The following is a 22,160-nucleotide window of genomic DNA, read 5'->3' on the forward strand; positions in this document are numbered from 1 at the left end:
CAGAAGACTGTCATTAATAGATAATAAAAGCAGAAAGCAACATTAATGGGAATAAGCTTTTCTTTTACTGGGACTGATTATTACTTTTTTTTGTTCTTGGCCTGTGACTAGATTGAGCTGCAAATAACAGCTACCAATGTTGTGTGCACGCATGTGTTTTGTTGTCGGCTGGTTTTTAATCTGGAGTATTTAACCATGATATCTTCAAAGTGTGATTGTGTCATACGTTCTCATACACTAATAGATTTCAAAGATGAAGAGCCTTGCTGCTTTATGTTTAGCCATGCCTTCATCTATAAATTTATGGCAGTATTATGGTTTAATGAATTGAACAAGTCCCAGAACAACAACAAAAATGCTTTTTTGTTTGAATTTAGATATTGTGTACTTTGTTCTTCAAACGAATAATAAAACCAATATGTTTCTTTAGTGGTAAACTTCAGGCTAACTTCATCTCACATTACTAATCAAGTACTCAAGGATATGTGTGTGCCCATATACATATGTGTGTGTGTGTGTGTGGTAAACAGGCGCTTTCAGTCGTGGTGCTAGACATAGGCTGAACATTCGTATTCCGATAGCGATAGGCAAACCTCCGAGAACAGATGGAGCAGAGTTCAGCACAAAGGTTTAATCCTATCAGGATGATTCCTGTATGGCCATCTGGATAATCCGGCACACAAATTCAGTGCCTGTTAAAAATACATAGTAGGCCAAGATTAGCGTCACAGATTTTCCACTAGACTTGTTCATATTTGACTTTATGATTCTCAGACTCCAGAAAATTGCATTAGAGAGCAGCCTGTGATTTGTGAGAGAAATCAGATGAGGAATAAGAACTCTTAGGGTACTTGAATTTCCCTTGAAGAAACTGGATTACAAGCACTCCCTGTCCCTGCCACAACTGCTTTGTGTTTCTACGCGGGTTGTTCTGTTTCTGAAAGATGATTACTGTGAGCTCTCTGTTGTGGGCAGACTTACTCGATTCTGCTGAACAAAGAGACTTCAGCTAAAAACTAATTTTAGTTGGGGGTCTTGTTTTTATCAGGATGAAACAAATTCTTTGTTTGCTATAGAATCAATCTCAGGTGAACTTCTGATTGTTGCACTATATAATATGGGGGTGTGTGTCTTTATTTTCTTTGTGATGATGAAAGTTTCTATAAAAGTTTAACTGATACTAATATTTAGTTTGGGGGAGTGAGAATTTAGATTTAGCTTGAACTCTATGTTTCATCTAGAATAGTTTCTGTGTATCATCGACCAAACCTTGCCAGTGTGGCCATAACATACCAATGTACATCTGAACATCAAGACTCACTGCTGTTGCACTTGGGATGCTGAGCTTTTTACACCTTGAGAGATGGGATACTGTGGCTCAGGAGCTTTTATCTAGTCCTATGTTCTGACTCTAGAGAGATTTGCTGTGAGAGATTTACAGTTTTGTTAAGGTACTGGTGGAAAATAAAAGGGACAAAGTAAGACCAGGATGATGGTGAAACAGAACATGAATTTAGAAATAGCACCCGCCTGCCCTTCTGTTATGTTAGGATTCAGCAAAAACACTAAACCACATCAAGGGGTTAACATTAAGAAAATGACTGGTTCCATCCAATAAAATGCTTTGCTGGTTCAAGACTTTAGTTAGCAGCACTGAAGGAGCAGAGAGATAAATTAAGTAGGTTTTGGGGTATGCGAGCTATGCAGCGATGTTTGTTTTAACAAACTTTTAGGGTTGATTTATATTACACATTTTGGGCTTCCATTTGCAAGGTTGCCTTTATCCTCACCCAGAAATTGCATCAGTGCAACTATTTTTAAACTTTAGTGCACTTAAACAGATGCAGTCTCCTTTCTGGACAAGTCTATTGTTTTTAAAATAGTCAGATTGGCCTAGCTGGGCTCTGTGACTTTATCAGCGGAAGTTAAATCAGTAGGAAGCTGTTGAAATTCAAGTGGGAGAGGCATATAAGATTTTTGCACTGTTTTACTAACGAAGTCCACATTCAGATAAAATGGTGCAATCCTGTGCGTATATCACATATGTGTGCCCTGCATACTATTGCCTTTGGCTTCCCATCATTTAGCAACACTGTTCCTGTGCCTTTGTAAGTGACCCCATGGGATGGAGGAGGAGGAGAAGAAATTGAGGAGCAATAATTTGGGGTCTCATAGTAAAGCATTTATCTTGCGAGGGGTCAAAATGTGCCTGTGCATCCCTGCAGGAGGAGAGCACACTGCACCAGTCACTGGTTTGGTGCTTGGGTCTGAGCAAACTTGTCCCCAGTTGTGGAGCTGGAAGCGCTGCCAATATTTGGTAGGTTCTGAGCGATATTCTTGGATGCGCTGTTTCTCCTGCTGATCCAGTGTGTGTATGTCCCCTGTGCAACCAAGCTTCCCAGGATAACGGAGACCGCGTCAGTGCTGAAGATGAATAGCTGCATCAGTTTAGGCAGAGTGCTGTTTGGCTGGGGCCCCTCGCCAGCAGTTTCTTCATGGCTGACGGAAAACAAAAATCTTCCAACTTTGGGGCAAAAATAATGAATGCAAAAATTATAGTTTAGAAGCTGCTTGAAATTTCCTAGAAATAAAAAGTCAGAACAATGCGTCAAAAAATTTCACAATAAAATTGTTAGGCTTCTTGAAAAAATAAATTTAAAAAATATAGAGAGAGTGCATACGTATTTTTTTCAAGAATATATGTATTATTTATTTGTATATATATATATTCATGCTTTGAATTAACCTATATATTGAATGTAAGTAAATTTTTAACTGGTTTTGCAACACTGCATTTTTTTTGGAGAATTTATTATTTGCCAAACAAACATGACAGGTCTCTTTTGGAGGTCAAGTTTTACTGACTTGCAGTGAGATGCTAAGGACTCTTACTGTTTTATTAATTTTTGGAAAGCCGGGGGTACCTCCTAATTAAAAAACAAACAAGAAAAAAAACCCCAGAACTTCCTCTATGATGTGAAAAGGTGTAAAAGAATGAACGAAAATGCATTTCTTGCATATATAGAGACAACTAAACTGCGTATGTAGAGATAACTGAATTATTATTTTTACAGTAATGTTTTAAGTAAAATACAGCAGATTTTTTTTGTAACACATCTCTCATTACTCAGGATTGCCTCCTTTTTCCATGCAATCATTTTTCAGGCAGTGATCAACAACTGAGAGCTTTGGAAATCATTAAGGAAAGAGAAACACAGAGGACTCCATGAAATGTAACTTTGCTAGCTGAGGCATCAGCAAGGATAAAAGAGAAACACTGGCTTAAGTATTGATTGTAGGTGGAATATTATGCCAGGTAATTTACATTTTCAGTTCCCATTAATGGGAACTGAGCATCCGAAATGTTAGGCAGAAAATCACAGCCAGTACCTTTAATTTCACTACTTGAAAACGGAAACAAAGGCAACCTTCCCTCCCTTCCCCCAACCTGGAGGGATTGCACGGCATATATATTTTTGGTTTGGTGATTTCACCCAGTGCAGACGTCATGAAGAACCAGGAGGAGGTTGCCATTTTTGGCAGAGTGTTGTAATCTTTCAGGCTTGCAAATGGTGAGTCCCAAATATCAAGATGCTGTAAAGGAGGGAGCTGGGAAGGGGGAGCAGGGCATCACATCCTCGTGCCTGTGTTGCATAAAGCTGCATGAGTTATCTCCTCAAGAGGGAAACCTCTGTTACCCTGTTTCCTGCACAGCAGCTGCTTATTGTCAGGAGAGAATAGGAGAGAGAGCAGGCTGCGATATGAAAAAGGAAAGCAGGAAGATCATCACTGTACTAAGATAAACAGCAAATGCATTGTTTAACTTAAGAGCAAAGATTTAATGCTCCAGTACAATATGTAAAAACTCTTCCTCATTCCCGTACCCTGAAGCGTCTATGACTAACCCTTTGGGCTGCTCCTGCAGATTTTTCCCATCCAGGCTGGTTTGGTAAAGTTCAGTTGCTTTCAGTTGCTTGTTGGATACAGCTCCGGCCACACCTCCACAGACTAGACTGGAACGGTACCACTGTGTGGGCACACAAAGTTTTTAGGTTCACCCTTTCAGCCTGCTCGAAGTAGGTGAGCAAATGATGGCAACTCCCGCTTCTCAGCAATGAGAATATTTTTGGAAAAAAACAAACCCAAAACAGCCCAACTCACCCACCACCCCCACCTCCACCCCAAAACAAACATACAAACAAACAAACACAAACCACCTTAGTTCATTCTTTCAAACTGGCAAATTTTGGAAAAATTTTGATTTTGTTTGGAAAAAACCCCATTCCCCCCATGATAAAATTGATCCATTAGAGTGCTTAATGTGGAAAATCCACAAGAAAGAGTGATGAATGGAATAACCCTTCCCCCCTGTATAACACCTATGTAAATCTATAATTAAAGAAGGAAAGAAGTAATGTTTTTCTCACCTTGCCAAACTAAAAATATTGGTCAAAAAGGCCTTGAGCATCCCAACAAGTGCTGCACACCTTCGGTTCCACATTGCTGTGGGAAAGGGATTTAGGCTCAGACCATTCCTGGGCACTGCCTTGCTCAGTCACAAACCCTACGTGATTTCACTAGCTGTGAGGTACCTGAGAGAAGATGTACATCAGATGATATAAAAACGCTGTAGAAGTTAGCACTGAGTTGCTGCTACATTTGACTCTTTCCAACTCTGTGTAGACATAGCAGCACGGTTCCTGAAATCGGCATAGTGGCATTAGTGTGTCAGCTCATCTGCTGCTAGTTTTTCTGTCAGGTTGGATGAGCTCTGCACTGACAGGGTGGTCTACATGTAACCTAAGTTGTTTTTGAAATCAGAAACCCCAGTTTCGTATACATTACATAGCTCTTGGCAGCTTTGCACTGAGCACTGCCCAACTATCTTGAAAAATCTAGTTCCATATTCTGCAACTTCTTCAGCTGGGTTTTTAAGCACTTACTGAAGTGGTTTGTTGAATCACAACTTCAATAAGCCATGGTTTTGAGTGCTTAAAACTGATTTGTCTTGATATTCTGGGAAACAGTAGTTTGCTGAAAGCATTTAACAGGTTGCAGGATCATACTCATAAACTGTGGATTAATGTGTGGCTCGTTTATATATTTAGCCTGGAATTAGGTTTTACCCAAGAAAAAAAGGAAAATTAAATTAAACTCCAGATATTTTCAGTACTTCCTCAAAGATGAGACATAAATTCTCTGTTCCTCCGAAGTCCCAGTTTTAACTGCCTTTATGCAACTCTCCTTGCATGTCACAATACTCTTAAAGAGAAGAAAAATAAAATCATACCCCATCATTTAAACTCCTGTTGTGATGCAGCAACTGTTGTCAGAGCCTCATCTATGGAATAATGGGGGATGAAACCATGCTTCATGATAAAAACTGCAGGCGAGGTCATTCTTACAGTCACCAGCACAAACTGGATATTAATCATAGAGCAAATACATTTCAGAAGCTAAATAAAAGCAGTCCCAGAGCCCTGCTGATAGCTGTGCATCCCACTAATTCACCTCATGAACATGTACCTCTAAGCCCAATTAACCCTTATTCCAAGGCCACCCATAAACTTTGTGGAAAATACGTTTTTTCCTCTGGCCTGTTTTATATCAATGGAATAGATCATTTGTGTTGGAGGATAAAATGTTGTCTCTGTTTATAAATGCAGGTTCCTAATTAAGAATAGGAGATGTCCAGTGTGTGTTTGTGAGGGTCCTGGATTGGTAGCTCATTGATTCTGTAAACTCAGATGTTCCATGTTCCTAAGGGCGTCTGCTATTTCTTCTGACTTCAGGTGCTATTTGAGGCAGATTAAATGCTCAGGAGGCTGACGGATGGTGATGTGGGGCAGAGGGATTTCTTGGTGCAATTGCCTGCACACAAAGTTAGTTGTTAGACATGTACAAAAAGCCATGAGGAGACATGATTGCAGTTGTTTTGTTATTATTATTATTGTTATTAGTATTATTAGTAGCCATTATTATTCTCCCTTCCAAACATCGTTCAGAGGCAAATTGGAAATGTGGTAATTAGGCCCTGACTGGTAGTGTAGTACTAGTGTCCTGAGCCAAAGTTCAACGCCCTGAAATGAAATTTAAACCAATTAATCTGTTAGATTTTTATCGCTTGTCCATGTTTTCTCAGCAATTCCCTCAGCACGCGGCCTTTGATCAACTCTCATACAAAAGCTAAAATGTGTGCCTGCTGCTAGCAAGATGGGGCTGACATTAACATGGCACTCATAAAACAATCAGAGCAGTGAAGCCCTCAAACAGACAGGGCATAGTAATATTTAATAAAAGCGCACACATAATCTTCAGAATTAGCATTTTGTGCCTTGCAGTACCTTTGGGAGAAGAGCTTTTATTTGTGGAGTGATCATTATTATAACAAAGAAGAGCTACCTAATAATTTCCACTTTAACTCTGCAATATGCCACGAGCATTTCTGAACCATTATGCTAAACTGTGGCGGGGTAATCATTTTATTGTCACAGATTGAAGGAAGAAAAATCCCCTGTATATCAGTAGCTAGGGGAGTATGGCAACACAGGATCACACTGACACACACAGCACACAACGGAAAACTTTTCCTTTTTGCTACCTATGTGCTGAAGTTGGTACCTACCATCCTTTGTATGAAAGGTGGTAAGATTTTAACAATGTATATTCTGAGAAAAGATGAAGATTTCAAAAGAACATTGTTTCCCTTGAAAATCATTAGGGTTTCACTCATAAATCCTTAAAATGTATCGATACAGACCTTACCTTTGAAGTCAGTGGCAAAATTCCCATTGGCTTCAATAAGTTTGGGATTGCAGTGCCTCCCTCTAACATCTATATCTGTTAACTCAACTGCAGGAGCAGCACAATGAAACATGTCAGATGTTAACACTGATTTGCCTTGATATTATGCAAAGAAGGAGAGCAGCTCATTAAGACTCATAACCATTAGGCCATTTTGGCAGGTGGAGGATGTGGCCACATCACCTTCAGCAAGGAGCTGCAGTTGGAGGGGTAATACTTAGTTTTTCCTCAGTCCAATGACTGTTCTGAAAACATGCAGTGAATGTAATTTACTAACATCAAAGAGTCTTAAAATCTTATCTGATAGTTAGGCTACCAAACTCTTTTGGTTCTGGTTGTAGTTGGCTGCCAGCTGTTCATTTAAAGAACATGTTTATATGTGTAAGAATGTGTAATTATTCTTTTTTATTATTTCCCTGGACTTAAAATCCATTCATGTTATCAATCATGTACACTCCACTGCCTTTATTAGAACTGGTCTAAAGTCCTTCACTGCATTTTTTTTTATCAGTGAAGTTTCAGACTTCAACTAAAATCTCTTTTTCTACAGAAAAACATAATTTTATGTAACTTTTTTCTATTTGCTTTAAAAACACCATTTTAGAAATGATGCTTTGGTGTTACAGAAGGTCATGTGAAGTGATAATATTTTGAAACAAAATATTTTGGTTTTCTTGGAAATATTAAAAAGTGTTATAGTTAATTCCAGATAGAGATTCTGGAACTTTGCATTCTGAAAAAAAATGTTCTGTATTTTGGTTTCTCTTGTGACCAAAACAAAATGTAGAAAAATCAAGGTCTCCAATGAAAAGATTGTTCTGCCTAGTTCTGTTTTTCTAGGGTTGCACAGAAGTAAACACCTTCCAGACAGTGCTTTGAAAGTTGCCAAATGATTAACAGAAGAAGTATGAAGAGCTGAGGGCCCGAGCTGGCCAGACGTTTGTACCAGGGGCATAAACAGAGCTGAGGTCATTGCCTTGCCGCCTCCCGACGTTACCTGTGGTGATGCTGGCAGATGGGACTCGGTTCTTCCATCCTCCTTCCTGGTGCTCCAAGGAAAGAGCTTGGGAAGTACAAAGTTTTAGTAAGACCAGTGTCCCAAATGACACTGGCTGTTGCAAATATGTCATTGTATAAACATGTTCTGTGCCTTCAAAAACAGGTAGCAGCCCGGATGCCTCCTTCAGCACGTCTCCTCAGGCTTCCTCGGGATGCAGCCCTTCAGTGCAGCTTCCCTTGTGGGGCAGCACCTTTGTGCAGCCATTCCAGTCTTTTACAGACACTTGCATTTTAAGAGAAGAGAAACTGTGTGGGCAAAGTAGAGAAGTCCCACTGGCTTTTGTGACTAGTCCCAAGGGAAAATAATGCCCTGAAATCTTTTGGGAATGCACAACTTTCTTGCTGCTTCTCAGGTAGCGCCCACAAAGGGTACCAACCTGCCCTGCTTATTAAACCACCGAGTCCTGACTTCTCCTCAGACAAGATGTCCTGGGCTATTGCTAGCAGTTTTGGTGAGGCACTGATTCAGAACAATTGCTACATATTTAAATAAAATTACACGTGTGAATGGTCACATTGACTTTTCAGGCAAGAATGTCCCAGTGAACAACCCACAGCGCCAGTGCAGCACAAGGACCTGAGTATCTACTCGAAGTCCCCCTGGCTGCCATGGCACTTGGCATGTGTTTGACATTAAGCACATACATGTATAAAGTATCAGAATCGAATACATGCGGCAGCACAGACAGTGCAGCACCTTGCACTTCTGAGTGCAATGTAGGTTCCACAAAGAACATCGCGAGATAAATTGAAAGACCTTTAGCGGGGACCTGTAACTACAGAACAGTATCTTGCATTCATTTTAAAGATGAATTGAATCTATAATTTTGAAGCCTGCATATGTTTTCTGTTAATGGCTTATGGTCTCAGTTTTTATTCATTGGTATTTAGGAAAAAAATGTTGCTTGTAGTCTTTAAGAAAAGTAGCTCATTCTCTGACACATGGGAAACTGATTATCTTCAGGTTTTATTGTGGGGGGGGGTGTCCACAATCAACTGGAAATACTGGAAAGGGTGTAATTTGGAAGTGATTTTAATTTTTATTTATGAAAAAATTTGATTCCGTGATAGGGCTAGATAGCATTTTGAAAAGCTGCTTTTACTGTAAATCTATTGCTGTGAGCTCAGCTGAAAGGCAAGCATTTGGTTTTGGACTTTGCAATGGTTTTTATGCACAGTTTTATGCAAGTAACTTGAATCCAAATTAAATATACTGAAGTTACTTCTGTGTGTGCGCTACATTTTCGTGATGGTAATGTTAGGATGTTTCTTTTGTTAGCTCATGTAAAAGTTAATGGCTGTGCTCTGCCAAGTTTGAAGTAGGGTAATGATTTTTTTCTGCCTGTGTTTGTGTTTTTCACTGGAGCTGGCATCCCCATCAGCTTAAGTAGTGGAAAAGTTTGTGCCTGACACTTACAACCTTTTGTAGGTAGGGACGGGGTCTGTTTGCTCCCGATGCATGCATTCCATCACCGGTGGTGTGAGTCTGTAGCAATGCCCACAGAAACACTCACTGCTAGGGGTGACTCAACAGCTCCTTTTCCAGCTCCCCTCCTGCTTCCCAGCTCCACACCCGCCCGCCCTGCCCGGGGGCTGAGGGGAAGGAGCTTCTCACCAGCCTCACTGACTCTTGCAGTTAGCTCCAACTGACCAGAACTCTGCTACATAATCATAAAGACACACAGGGTCTCTTTAGTGCTCTATGTCTGGAGCATTTTAAAGTAGGCCTCTGTAAATGAATTAATTTACTGTCTTTATAATTAGGAGAGTGTAGGGCAGGGGCTTTGCCACTACACAGCCATGTTAAGTAATTCATGGGTGCAAGGGTGTTGTGGATGGTGCATGGCTCTCACACCCCTGTCTTCCTAGTAAGTCCTTACCTGATGAAGTGCCTGAGTGTTCTCCCTTGAGTATATCTTCAAATACTCAGTTACAAACCAAATTAACAGATCAGCCAGCCTTTCAACCAAGTAGCAATTCATAGCCAAATGCCAGCATCCATAAAAGAAGAAGGGTATATGCATATATATATGTATATGCACATAACAAAGTCCTGCTGATTGACGTTGCAGAATCAGTGTGGGCAATGGCAGCCCTTCATGAGTTTTCAGTGGAGCCAGTGTTTTCTCTCTGCTGAGGTCTGGGCTCATAACTAAAGGAAAGAATCTTTCTTTTCAACATTGAGATTGACTGGTGGAGTTTTGCTGCTCCTTAAGGAATCTGTTTTTTGTGGGTAATAAAATTGTTGCGATACCCACTTAAAATGTTACCTAATGGTGTGGTGTCATATTTACGCCTTATGCTGTATTAGCAAGAAGTTGGTCGCATTTGGGATAGAGTTGCTTCTTTTTCTCAGCCTGTATGATGATCCTAAGACTCCACAGAGCCCTACTCACAGCTCTGTGTCTTATTCAGGTTATTATTACAGTAATGTTATTCCTGTTGCTTCACCGCAGTTAAATTCTGATATACTCCAGTACTGCAGAGGAGAAGAATCAGTATGTGGCTATTTATATTGCCCTATCCCACCAATACATATAAAGTTGTGCTTGCTTCTGCTTAGATAGTCTTAAACCAGAAGATCTTACATCAAGATCTGAGCTTACTACTTTGAGCAGTGCTTGAGTTTTCAACACCCTCTCAGGAAGCCCTTAGTCCATATGATGCCAAGAAAAGTGGCTAGTGAAAGCAGGGACAGACTCTATGAGTATGGCAGAACACATTGCGCATGCTTCTTAATTATCCAGTAAATGCAACGTAACTAGAGTAAGTAGATGACGGGGTTGTGGGTTTTCGTTTTGTATTTTTTGTGGCAGCCAATGCATTAAGCAGGGCAGGGTGGTTTAATACTAGAACAACCTGGATCTGATTGCAGAATAAAGAAATGCTGAGAGTTACACCCTTTTTATTTAGCCAGTATTTTCCGTAATATTTATGGGAGTTTCCTTGATGAATTTAGGTTACGATGGATAATAAAGCAAGCTCGCTGGAGATTGTTTTATTAACTCAGGTATTGTGCATTTCATATAGAATAAAGATAGGGATTTGTCATGATTTCCAATTGGTCTCTGCCCATCATGCTGTGATTTTTTTGTTAATGTAGGCTTAACAGAAAGTTAATTTTTTCAGTGCAGATAACAAAACCAAACAGAAATTAATTGAGAAAAATGCTTCCAAAGATATAGTTTGAGGTCATGCACATGTACTAGAAAGAACGTGATTGCCGGAATCTTTGTGTTAGTAAGGGGGGAAAATGAAAGCTCCTTTTATTTTATTTTTCTCAAGTCTTCTATCATTAAAATCTGGTTCTAACAGCAGAATACTTCTCTTTTTCATGTGTGTTGAAAAGCAGCTACACCATGTATCAAAGCCATCAGTCCAAGTGAAGGATGGACTACAGGAGGTGCCACTGTCATCATCATAGGAGACAATTTCTTTGATGGGTTACAGGTCATATTCGGCACCATGCTGGTTTGGAGTGAGGTAGGTGTTGTCTGAACGGTAATGTCTAATAGCTTTGTCTAGCTTATAGCTAGCCTGTCCTTTTTCTATGCCACATGCTAAATCAGCAACAAATGTTGAGATGTGAATCCTTTCCTCATTCAGTTTTATGAAAATAATTAGTCAAATTTACCTGTGGCAGAAATCCGTTAGAGCCGGGGGATTTGCATCTCCTCTCACTGACCCAGAATTTAGCTCAGTGTCTTTTATTGAAAGAAAAGGAAAGGATAAATGCTTGTGTGAATAATTCTGCATTTAGCACTACAATAGCTAAGGGCCCACAGGAAACAAACGTTTAGGTGATCCTGCTTTCCAGGGAAACTGGCTGCTTGTAGCTGCAACTCAATGAGGTGGAGATTGCAGAAATTCAGCGCCTCTGAATAGCATATCCTTAAAGTGTAGGCGCTTGGTGTATCATTTTCATAACAGCAACTGAATACACAGTATTGTATCCACAGTGAAAAGTACAGACTCATCATACCTAGCGGCGTCCTCTGTAGCTTGAGAGTAACCCTTCTTTTTATTTCTTACCCATTTTTTGCTGTTCCTGTTCCTCACAGTTTCTTAAATCTTTTCTTCTCCTGGCACATAATTAAACATGGAGTGTGATATTTCTGAAAAGCCCGTGGAAAGTTAAAACCCAGGCAGCATCACCTGAATGGCCACTTCCAGTGCGCAGGGCTGTAGAAGTCAGGGCAGAGTTCCCACTGGCTTCACTGACACAGGAAGACAGCTCCAAGGAAAAGTTTACATTTTGCATTTATGGCTTTCCAAAAACATTTTGGAGGTTTTATAAGAAATTGTTAGTTTCATTATTTTAATACTGAAATAAATATGCTGACAGACAAACCAGCATCTCCAAAATAGCTACACAATGCTTATCCAGTGACGTAAGGATCTTCTAATGCTTTGCCTTATATCCTATAAATATTAAATCAACATTATAGCTTAATTCATATCCAGCACATTCCCCCTACTGATTCCATATGGCAGCATTTTTTCCGTATGAAGAGTATTCTCTAATGCCCTTCATGGGCTTCACTGTTCTCTTTCTCTCTCTCATCCTTCCACTTGAGGACAAGTGTGGATGAAAGGGCATTCCAGAAAAGGAGATATATTAAATGAGCCCTATTCTGAAGCCCTTATGTGATCATGAAAGTGCCCCCTGGGTCCAGTGTAAGCATTTTGTGTGTTAGGATTGAAGCCATTATGGCTACAGACATTTAATAGGGAAAGGTGAAGAGGCTGGGAGGAAAGTGCTCTGATTTTGGTAGTGCAGAATTGGATCTTTCATTATAAATCTTGATTCTATATATTAGTGGAAGCCATTAATTGGCAATTTCTAATCTCAGGAGAGTGAGTGCTGGTCAAAACATTGTTGCTGATGGTTACAAGGCCTTGTCGTAAAATTAATAATGTTAAAGGGGTCCAGACCAAAGTCAGTCTGCTTGTTGTGAATGCTCTAACAGGCTGCAAGTTAACTTGGAGTGAAAACTGTTTCACTGTCTCTCCCTTACAGAATTGCTTCTCAGTTTCATAACTTATGAGAGCAATAGAAAATCCTATAAGGAAATAATTTCTAAAAGAAGCAGACAAACATGATAAACAAGTGCAGAAATGCATGAGCTGACTGATCCCTAAATAATGGTGATTTATAAATAACTTAAATTACACATACTAGCCACCTATGAAGTACAAAATAAGTTCTTTCATTTGCCTTCCCATTTCTAAAATTGTCTAGTGCATTTTCAGTACCCAGGAAGAACATTTTTGTTTTAGTTTAATAGAGTGTAGAATTGGACTCTCGATCTTCTGAATTCCAGTGCCATTTCAAACCTGGAGCAGGTTCATCCTGAGTTGCCAGTCAGGCCCGGTTTTAGGCAAACCTGGCCAGGTTATTTTGTCATTGAATTCAAGAATTTTCAAGTTGATCCTCTTGTTTCATGGATCAGAAGAAAACATGATTTTAACTGAGCTGCAGGAAATCCAGAACAAAACTAGATATGTGGAAACTAAAGGAAAAGATTGAGTCTTGCAGAGCATTTTCACATGGATTTTTCTAGCTTCACTTTCAGTTATAATTGCAGGTGGTTTGGGGGATGAAGTCTAATATTTAAATTAAGCATCAGTTTGCCACAGACATTGCATGGAACCTTGGGCAAATCACATAATCTGCTTAAAGTTCAATTCCCTTTCTCTAACCTAGTAATAAGATTAGTCACCTTCTTTGGAGAGGTGCTGTGAAGATAATTATCGTAAAGGTCCTCTATTACTCAGATTTTATTATAGCAAAATCTATGTAAGTACCTGAAATGCATGGATATTTAAAGTATAAATCCTACCACAGTTCAGAAGCAAAGTTAAAAGCCAAAAAAAAAAGATTGTTCATTTTAAGGGTGAATTTGTTGCTGTCAAGCAGCATATGTTATAAATAATTTGAAATGTAAATAATATATTTTTAATTTATTTTACATGTATTCAAGTTTTGTAATTGAAATATTTATATGCTTGAAATGGAGTTGACTGTGTTAAAAAAGGAGGTTTAAAATGGTTTCTGAAACACATATTTATTATTTAAACATATATTTTAGCTGTAAACACTCTAACATAATTACAACCTTTCTCAGCCAGGGAGAACTAAATAAAAACTTAATTTGTCACATTAATTTTGTGCAGAAATGCAGATACCCTAAGCCAGTAGGTTCAATTAATCCTTAACTCCCATATTACTTTATAAAAATTACTTTAAAAGCTCTTGATATTTTTAGAATACAGCAAAATGGGCCATCTAATGCCTTTTTTTCAACGGACTTTCATAACCGACAAGCAAACAGCATTGGTATATCATGTGCACATGCTGAATCTGGACAGACAACTCCCAGCAAATAGTCTGTTTGCCAGATAGGCTCTGCCTGTCTGTCCAGTCCACAAACAGACGGAGTTGTTATTTGCAGGTTTTTACCCAGTATTCTGGGTCTGTGCATTGTTGCAAATAGTCCAAATCTGAACTGCTGATAAAAATCCTCTGTTTCTCTCTCTTATTGAGGGGCTGAAACTCCGAGAGTCGAGTTTCAGGGCAAATAGACGATTGTGAAGACAAAATTAGTTTCTTATAAATATTCCACAATATTTGCTTAAAATGAACTATTTCTTCAAACATTTTCCTGCCAAGAACATTCCTCTAGCTGTACAGAGTCAGCTGGAAACAACTTCTTTTTCTTTTATATTAAGAAAAGATGAAGCACTGAAACATCAGTTTTTTTACCTTTGTACAGCATAAAAAAAAAAAAAGAGCATGATTTTTTGGTTTGGTTTGGGGGTTTTGTTTTGGTTTTTTTTAATGCTGCTGAATCAAATTCTGTGACACAGTTTTTTATTTTGCTTTTTGTGTTTATTATTGATTTTGGAAGTCTGTTTTTGAGTGCTTTTTTGGAGGTCTGACTCACTTTACAAAAACGAGTAGGCACCCTCTTTTTGAAAACCAAGGCTTATTAGGCAGCATCTGGATGCCCAGAAGTGAGGCATGCAAAGTCACTGGTCATTTTTTAAAATATAGGTACCTTAAGGGTGCTGTTCTCACTGCAAGCTGTCATTACCTTCAGTTGGAGGGATTTTTCTTCACTCCTGTCCTAATGGTCCTCCTCACAGAGTCCAAGTTAAATTTATGACTGATTGTCACCATTTCCCTAACCACAAACCAGAGCTCAAGCATGCAAAAATAAACTACTGACTCAGATTAATGACATCTCCTTATAAAATGTCACTTTTAAAAAAAGAAAGTAACCTGGCACTCTGAAGAGTGTGAAATGATGCTGTATCACACAAGAATGTCTAGAATATATTGGCAAACCACAGAAAGAGGCTTGTTGTACACACTCAAACCAAATGTGTTTTGGGTTTTGAAGGACATGCACCTCCCTTCATTCTGAAGATCTCTAACTCAGGTTTTAATGAAATCCACAGCGTGTCCCAGCTGATATGTAAGAGTTTGTATCAAACAGCTAATGCAGTTGCCAAGCATCAGACCAATTCACTTAAAAATCCCTTGGGAGAGAGTGTCCAGTTACTAGTTTTATGTCCAGTTCCAGATCTCAATTTGCCAAATGCTGGAATGCAAGAGAAAGCTGGATCTGGGATTCTGGCTGGTGGTTCATGTCCAAATCACAGGTTAATGACTTGCTCAAGATTTACATTTTAAAAATGTGTTCAGAAATGTACATAACTGATATTTACAAATTCTTAGTTCTTGGCATGTCATTGCTGTGGTTGTTATGATGTCTGTTAATGCTCCAAGAGTTCCCACCTGAGGTTAGAACATACAAATGGCCATACTGGGTCAGACATAGAGGTTTATCTAGCTCAGTATCTGGTGTTTGGTGGTCAGCAATGACAGAAGTCTATAAAAACAGGGTGAGCATGTTGTGATGCTTCCCCAGAACACTCCACCAGTCTCCCAGCTGTTTGGGGCTCAGAGGCTTCCAGAAGTGGTGTCTTTACTTTTAATATCCCTTGATGCTAATAGCTCACCTCTTCCAGATGCTTTACGTGCAAATATGAGACAGACCGGGCCTTGAAGAAGGTATAGGCTGTCAGGGTGAGAGGAGAAAAAATTCTAGGAAAAAGTGGAGTGGGTTCCCAAGGTCAGGCCACAGGTTGACAGTATAGACAGGAAAACATCCCATGATCCTGCAGTTACCTTAGTCAGGGGCAAATTTGCTTTTGCTATGGGTGGGCCTTGAGTACCCAGACCCATGCAGCACCCATTGGGTCTCTCAGATTGTAAAATGGAGTTGGGGCAATTCAAAGACCTGGTCCTGGTCCCTTCCCTGGGAGCACTGGGGAATCAGAGTTCAAGACCAAAGGTGGGATTCAGAGGGCAAATATTGAAGTGCAAGGGGACATTTTTTGTCCCTTAAAGACAATTTATTGCTAGGATGTCAATATAAGGGACTACTAGTATGTAACTGAGCTAGCCAGTTCCTTTCTGTGTGCATGAGAACTGAAGGCTGACCCAGAACAAAGGTCCTTCTAGCTCAGCACTATATCCCTGACAGTGGTCAGTGGCAGATGCTAAGGAGAAAAAAGCAAAAGGAAAAGGCATGTGTGTTCTCCTGGTATACCTCCCAAGCTTTAGTTCTAGAGAAGAGAGGAGTAAAATATATCCTGAGCATCCTAAACCATAGGACTTCAGACATAATGTTCACCCTTTGGGAATGTGTGGGCGACATTATTGTATATTTGTGGTTTTAAACACAGTTAAACTTATTTACTTCAGAGCACAAAGGAAAACCAAACTGTTTGTGGAGAACAAACCAGGAAACTTGCTTAACTCTCCCCAGCTCTCTGTAACAATGGACCATAAATAGGTCAGACATTTCTTGGGAACCAGGGAAGATGAGTATTGGAAAATGCCACAAATTATGTTTAAAGAACATTAAAGTGGTGACAGACCAGTAAATGCTGGGAAATTCAAAGATACAACCAGAAGCTGCCTGTATGGCTCATGCCAGAATGGGGGTGAGGGGTGCAAGGCACATGCTGATGTAGTAAGACTAGCATGTTAACCTTTACTATTAAAACCCTTGGCTGTTTTTACAAATATTTTCTCCCTAAATATGTCATGAAACTTTTCTCATCTTGCCAGTTCACCCAGTTAACTAGAACCACTTGAGGATGGGATTTATCTCAGCTGTGTTTGGCTGCCTACAGTTAAGCATCTAGTTTAAACTTGTCATCTTGGTTCACTGCAGAAAGGTAGATGCTTCCAGAGAGCATCTCATCCCAACACGAGAGGTGTCTAAAGCACTAGAAATAAATTGCTATTTGGCAGTGCTTTCTGCCTCCACTGACTATTGAGGGCATGTAGGGAATATTTGGTGAGCCCAACGGTAAGACAACTCAATTTAAGTAAAAGTAATCCTTGGAAGTTTGGTTTTTGGTGGTTTGTTTGTTGTTTTTGGGTTTTTGGTTGTTTTTTGTTTTTTTTTTTACCCCGTTGATAGAGTGAGTAGAAAAAAAGGCAGGTTTATTTTTAAAATAAGTAAGTTTCTAAATCATGTGATTTCAAAGCAGAGCCTGAAAACATGTTCTTTGGAGCTCACAAACAAGAAGGCATCAATTCCTACATGATAATTTCTAAAATGACATATGGCATGACTTTTGTGGATCTGAATAACTTCTGGAGCATTCGATGATGGTAGTTTTAGTTTTAATCTTCAACTTCATTTAATATTAATTTTCTTATTTTAAATATGAAGAACTTCTTACTATGTATGCAGTTCCCCTCAGTAACACAGATGGCTCTCAGACAGACATTACTCTCCTGTGCTTTTTTAGTCCTCTTCCCTAAACAAAGAACCAGTTGAAAGTCTGATTTTTGGTAGGACCTTACTACAATTTTGAAATATTTGGTTCCTAGTAAAAATAAGAATAAAATTAGCTTTATATTAAAAAAAAAAAAAATTTGTTGAAAAGTATTCCCTAATCCAGGACACAATTCAGCCACCAGCACAGAGCAGTTGACTGTCTGCATAGGATGCCCATGGCTTTGCTCACTGTCAAGGCTAGTTATGGTCGTGGTCTTTTTTGCCTCTCCAGAAGCATGTTAATGTGCCACAATCAGTTAAAGAAGAATTATCCATGTGCCAGAGCTGTATCTTGGTTGTTGGACACAATCATCTCACCTTTTCTATGTACCTCTTTTTACTATTCTTGTCTGAGGGAGCATAGTGAGTGAGAAGAGGACATTTCAGCGATGGGGAGGACAATATTGTAGTTTCTAAGTGCAGCAGAGAATTGAGTTAACCTGCCATAAATTAGTGAACTCCTAGATGTCTCTAATGTTAGTTTCAGGAACTGTGTTTTAAATCCAGTCCATAATCCTGAAAGAGCAAAAATGGTCTGGAGCCTGGAAACTGCAGCACTGACCCATCCCAACCTTTTATGTAAGAGGATCAGGATCCCCAGCCCCAATAGCAAGAAAGTTAAGTTTGTCTACTTATTACTGTGTAAATCCACATCTGCAGAAGCCCTCTCAGATGTGTGTCAGTCATTGCAGTGAAGGCAGACTGGAAGTGATGGTTAGATGGTTCTGTTTGGTATATCTCGTTTGAGTGCTCTGATCATATGTAAGGAAAGATCCACCATCCTTCAGAAGCCAAACTTTGCATTTCTGCAATAATCAGTGATACCTCCACGAAATGAATAGAAAATCTAAACAGCAGCACATGGTGCTTTCACAGTGTAGGGATGTCAGCTGGAGACCAGTGCATTTAAAAGCCTGCCTGGGCTTGGGCTGTGCAGTGAATCTCAGCCTGGGCTTGTGCTGTGCCGTGTTCACACATGTAACTGCGTGTTATTTATCAATCAGATTTGTATGACACTGTCATGACCCCAGTGTTCATCTGAGCAAACATAGGCATCCTGCTGCTCTAAGCTAAAGTTATTGCATTAAACCAGGGTTAATGCTTGTACTAGGAAGCAAGTGCCTGCCATGTATGAAAACAGAAATAATGTTGTTACGGCTGAGAAGGAGAATGCTTGTAAATATTGTAGTCACTGGCTTTTGTGTGGGTTACATCAAGATTATATTCAAACATTGACAGGTTAATTACATGTTTCAAAGCTTGTTTACTGTGATCTGAGAGGAAAGTGTTACTAAAGAAATGCTCAGCATCTAACATTGCTTTTTTTCCCTTTCTTCTCCCTCCTCAATGTTTTCCTCTAGCTGATTACTCCTCATGCCATCCGCGTACAGACACCTCCCCGACATATCCCAGGGGTTGTAGAAGTCACATTGTCCTACAAGTCTAAGCAGTTTTGCAAGGGAACGCCTGGAAGATTCATTTACACAGGTAAGGATGCTTTAGTACTACATATAACGTGGAGAAATAGGACAGGCAATATATCACACTTGCTAAGGCTTCTGCTTCCGTCATTAAAAGCTGTACTGTATTTTATTATTTTTGCTGAGCACGTCATTGAAGGTACCAATTTAAGGTTGGTTTTCAAAAAAAGGATGACTATAGAGATGTATTTGAAAACATACCAGTGTGGGATTTTTGTTTGCTTATTTGTCCTCGCAATGGGACATCTCTTTACCCAGGAGGGGGGGAGGAAGGAGAGAAATAGATACTCCAATACTTAAACAAACAGAGGAAGACTGCAAGCACAGAGAGCTAGACATACTAGTGCAATCACAAACCTGCCTTCCAAGAAGCATCTTGCTAAATATCTCCATCCCATGTTGCCCGTTAAGTGTTGCAAGCATTCACAGTAGCAGTCTGCCAGCCCATCTCAGCATACCATACTTGTCTCTGACTTCCAGGGAGGCTCAAGTAGCTTTCACCCCAGATGATGCTCCAGACATAGTGGCTTGCAGTGTGTTTTGGGGTGGCATCCCACACTGAGAATGGTAAATTGAGTGGTTTACCCTGAAGAATTATTAACAAAAAAAAACCCACTAGGACATTGCACATGCTGTCCATGTTAAACCACTCTCACTAGTGATAAGAATGGCCTGTGAAATAAATCAAGTCACAGCCTAACTTTTTAAAAGAATGTGTGTCATTGATTCCTTGGAAGATAATGAATGCTACAAGAATTAACGGCTTGGTCCAGGTTTTGATGTGCTTGTCGTTTTATGAGCTTGTCATTCGACATAAGCAGACAGGACTGCTTCTGTAACTCTTTGCCTCAACTGTGGTTCATCACAATACAGTGCAATTCCTTTCCCTATTCGTGATTGCCCCTGAAACTTTAAGATATAGCACAAATACTTGTGGCTATGAGGCTTTCTGAATTACACTGGACACATATATTTGTCCAACTGTGAATGTACACACAGGGACTCAAGGCAGAGGAGAAACTTCTGTGCTCTGTCTGGGTAGCAAAGCTCTCATTTGATTTTTCTTACACTGAGCAAGTTGAACAAAAGTGCCTTATAAAGCTTTGTTGTCTTTTTCAAATACCCTCTCCCCCGGTTGAGAATATGCACTAGGTTTCTCTAAACTGGGTCTTAAAGTGTTCATGTATCGTCTTGCTGGCTGAGTGGCAGACACTTATGTATTTATTGTGAGCATTATGATTTCAAGAGTGTGTGGGAAATTCATATATTGGCCAATAACGCACCATATCAAAAAAAGTTATTTAGGGCTTCTATGTGTTGGAACAAAAGAAAAAGGGTCAAATTGCCAGGTGGTACAAATTGCCAGTGTATAGTGCATGAAAAGTGTCAGCCAGAGCTCTGGATAGTTTGACCATGAATCCTTTGCCTGCTCACTTTCTTGCAATAAGTCGTGCTGTCCTGCTTGTTGTCAAGCCACTGGGGTGACTGCATCTGGGGCTGGTGAAATGGCAAGTATGCATGCAGCAGAAGAAGAAAGGGAGGAAACCTGCCCCCCTCAACTTTGCGAAGAAATTTTTGGAGACTTCATTTTGCGATTTAAATGTAAAAACGGCTTGGAGCCATTTTGGTTTTGCTTTTCAGATGATCATTAATTAGCTTTTCCAGTAAAAAGGAGGGTGGCAGTTTAGCCTGTCTGCCCAGAAGCAGATGGCTGAATGTGGAAATAAGGTGTCCCAGTAGGGAGAGTGTTTCCATATATGCATTTTTCAGGTTAGTGTTTAAAACACATTATTTTTCATTCAATAAATGAAAGCTACAAAATACTAAACAGTGATAAAATCAAAGGTGATCCAATCCATGGACAATTCTCTTACTTATGCAGCTTTTATGGAGTTACGGTAGATACAGAAAAGCTATTGTGACTGAAATTGTACCTCACACAATTTGCATTTTCCTTTTAGAGGCAGCCTGAACTTAAATGTGGCTTTTTAAAAAGGACTAAATGAAACTAAAATAAAAACAATTAATGCATCCTGACCTTCAGAAGTGCCTTCCAGCCCTTTAAACAAAATGCAGGTTCAGTACACGCCTGCCGATTAGTTTTAGTTAATTGAAAATTATAGGATTGACCCAAGAGGAAAATTTTGTTTGCACTCCAATCACTTTTACAAATTAAGGAAAATTACCACAATTTTGTTTAGCTAAGGTTTCACACTGAGTTCACGAAATTAGCTCAGCCATCCCAACAAAGTCAGCACTTTGTTAGTGAGCACTAGAAAAAAACTAATAGTCTATGGTGTGTACAAACGAAGCATAGAAAAAGCTATGATGCTTTAGAGAACTAGGCCAAGTGTTTTTAATTAGGATTATTGGTTCATTGTAAGTTTTGAAGAACAATCAAACTAGCAGATTAGCTGTTTCTTTTAAAGCTAGAATTTCTTGCCATTCATTTTTCCCATGAGAACTTGTTTTAACTCCCACATAGCACTATTTTTTTCTTTTTTTTTTTTTTTTTTTTTTTTTTTTTTTAACAAGGCCTGCAGGAAATGGACCAATTGGAAGTTGGGATACAGTAACATTCCCCAGCATCACTCCAGCCGATGGGAGTTTTTCACAATGTTCTTCAGTGAACTCAGTGTTCTGGAACATATTACAAAACCACAGAGGCCAAATGTTTTCTCAGAGGAGTTTGGCCTCTGTTTTTGGCCGAAAACATTTCAGCATCACTTGCTGCTTATTTACCCTGCTATTAAGAACAAGAAAACGGGAGAGGAGAAAAGGGGAAAAAAAAAATAATAAAAGAGAGTGTGAGAGAGAGAGAGAGAGAAAAAGACCTGGGGTTTGTGGGCGGTGCAGGAGTTGATCAAGCGTAGTTTCCTTTCTGGTGAGAATGTCCCGGCTCGTTAATGGTCCCATTTTGTGGTCAGGTCTCATTTAGAAGAAATTATTT

At 39.5% G+C, this 22,160-nt stretch overlaps 1 protein-coding gene across 16 annotated transcripts in view; it reads left to right on the forward strand.

The window, feature by feature from the left end:
- The window catches only part of EBF1 (EBF transcription factor 1), a 283,869-nt gene that overhangs the window by 197,494 nt on the left and 64,215 nt on the right, over positions 1–22,160 (forward strand). For 11 of the 16 annotated variants that reach the window (XM_074915730.1, XM_074915736.1, XM_074915738.1 and 8 more), the window contains 2 exons: positions 11,216–11,346; positions 19,091–19,217. In XM_074915730.1, the coding sequence (XP_074771831.1) occupies positions 11,216–11,346; positions 19,091–19,217 (258 nt within the window). Of the gene's footprint in view, positions 1–11,212; positions 11,347–19,090; positions 19,218–22,160 lie in introns of all 16 variants that reach the window. The other 5 variants (XM_074915724.1, XM_074915728.1, XM_074915735.1 and 2 more) reach the window with 1 other exon arrangement.

The sequence above is a fragment of the Athene noctua genome, chromosome 12 (genome assembly GCF_965140245.1).
Source record: "Athene noctua chromosome 12, bAthNoc1.hap1.1, whole genome shotgun sequence".
NCBI lineage: Eukaryota > Metazoa > Chordata > Aves > Strigiformes > Strigidae > Athene > Athene noctua.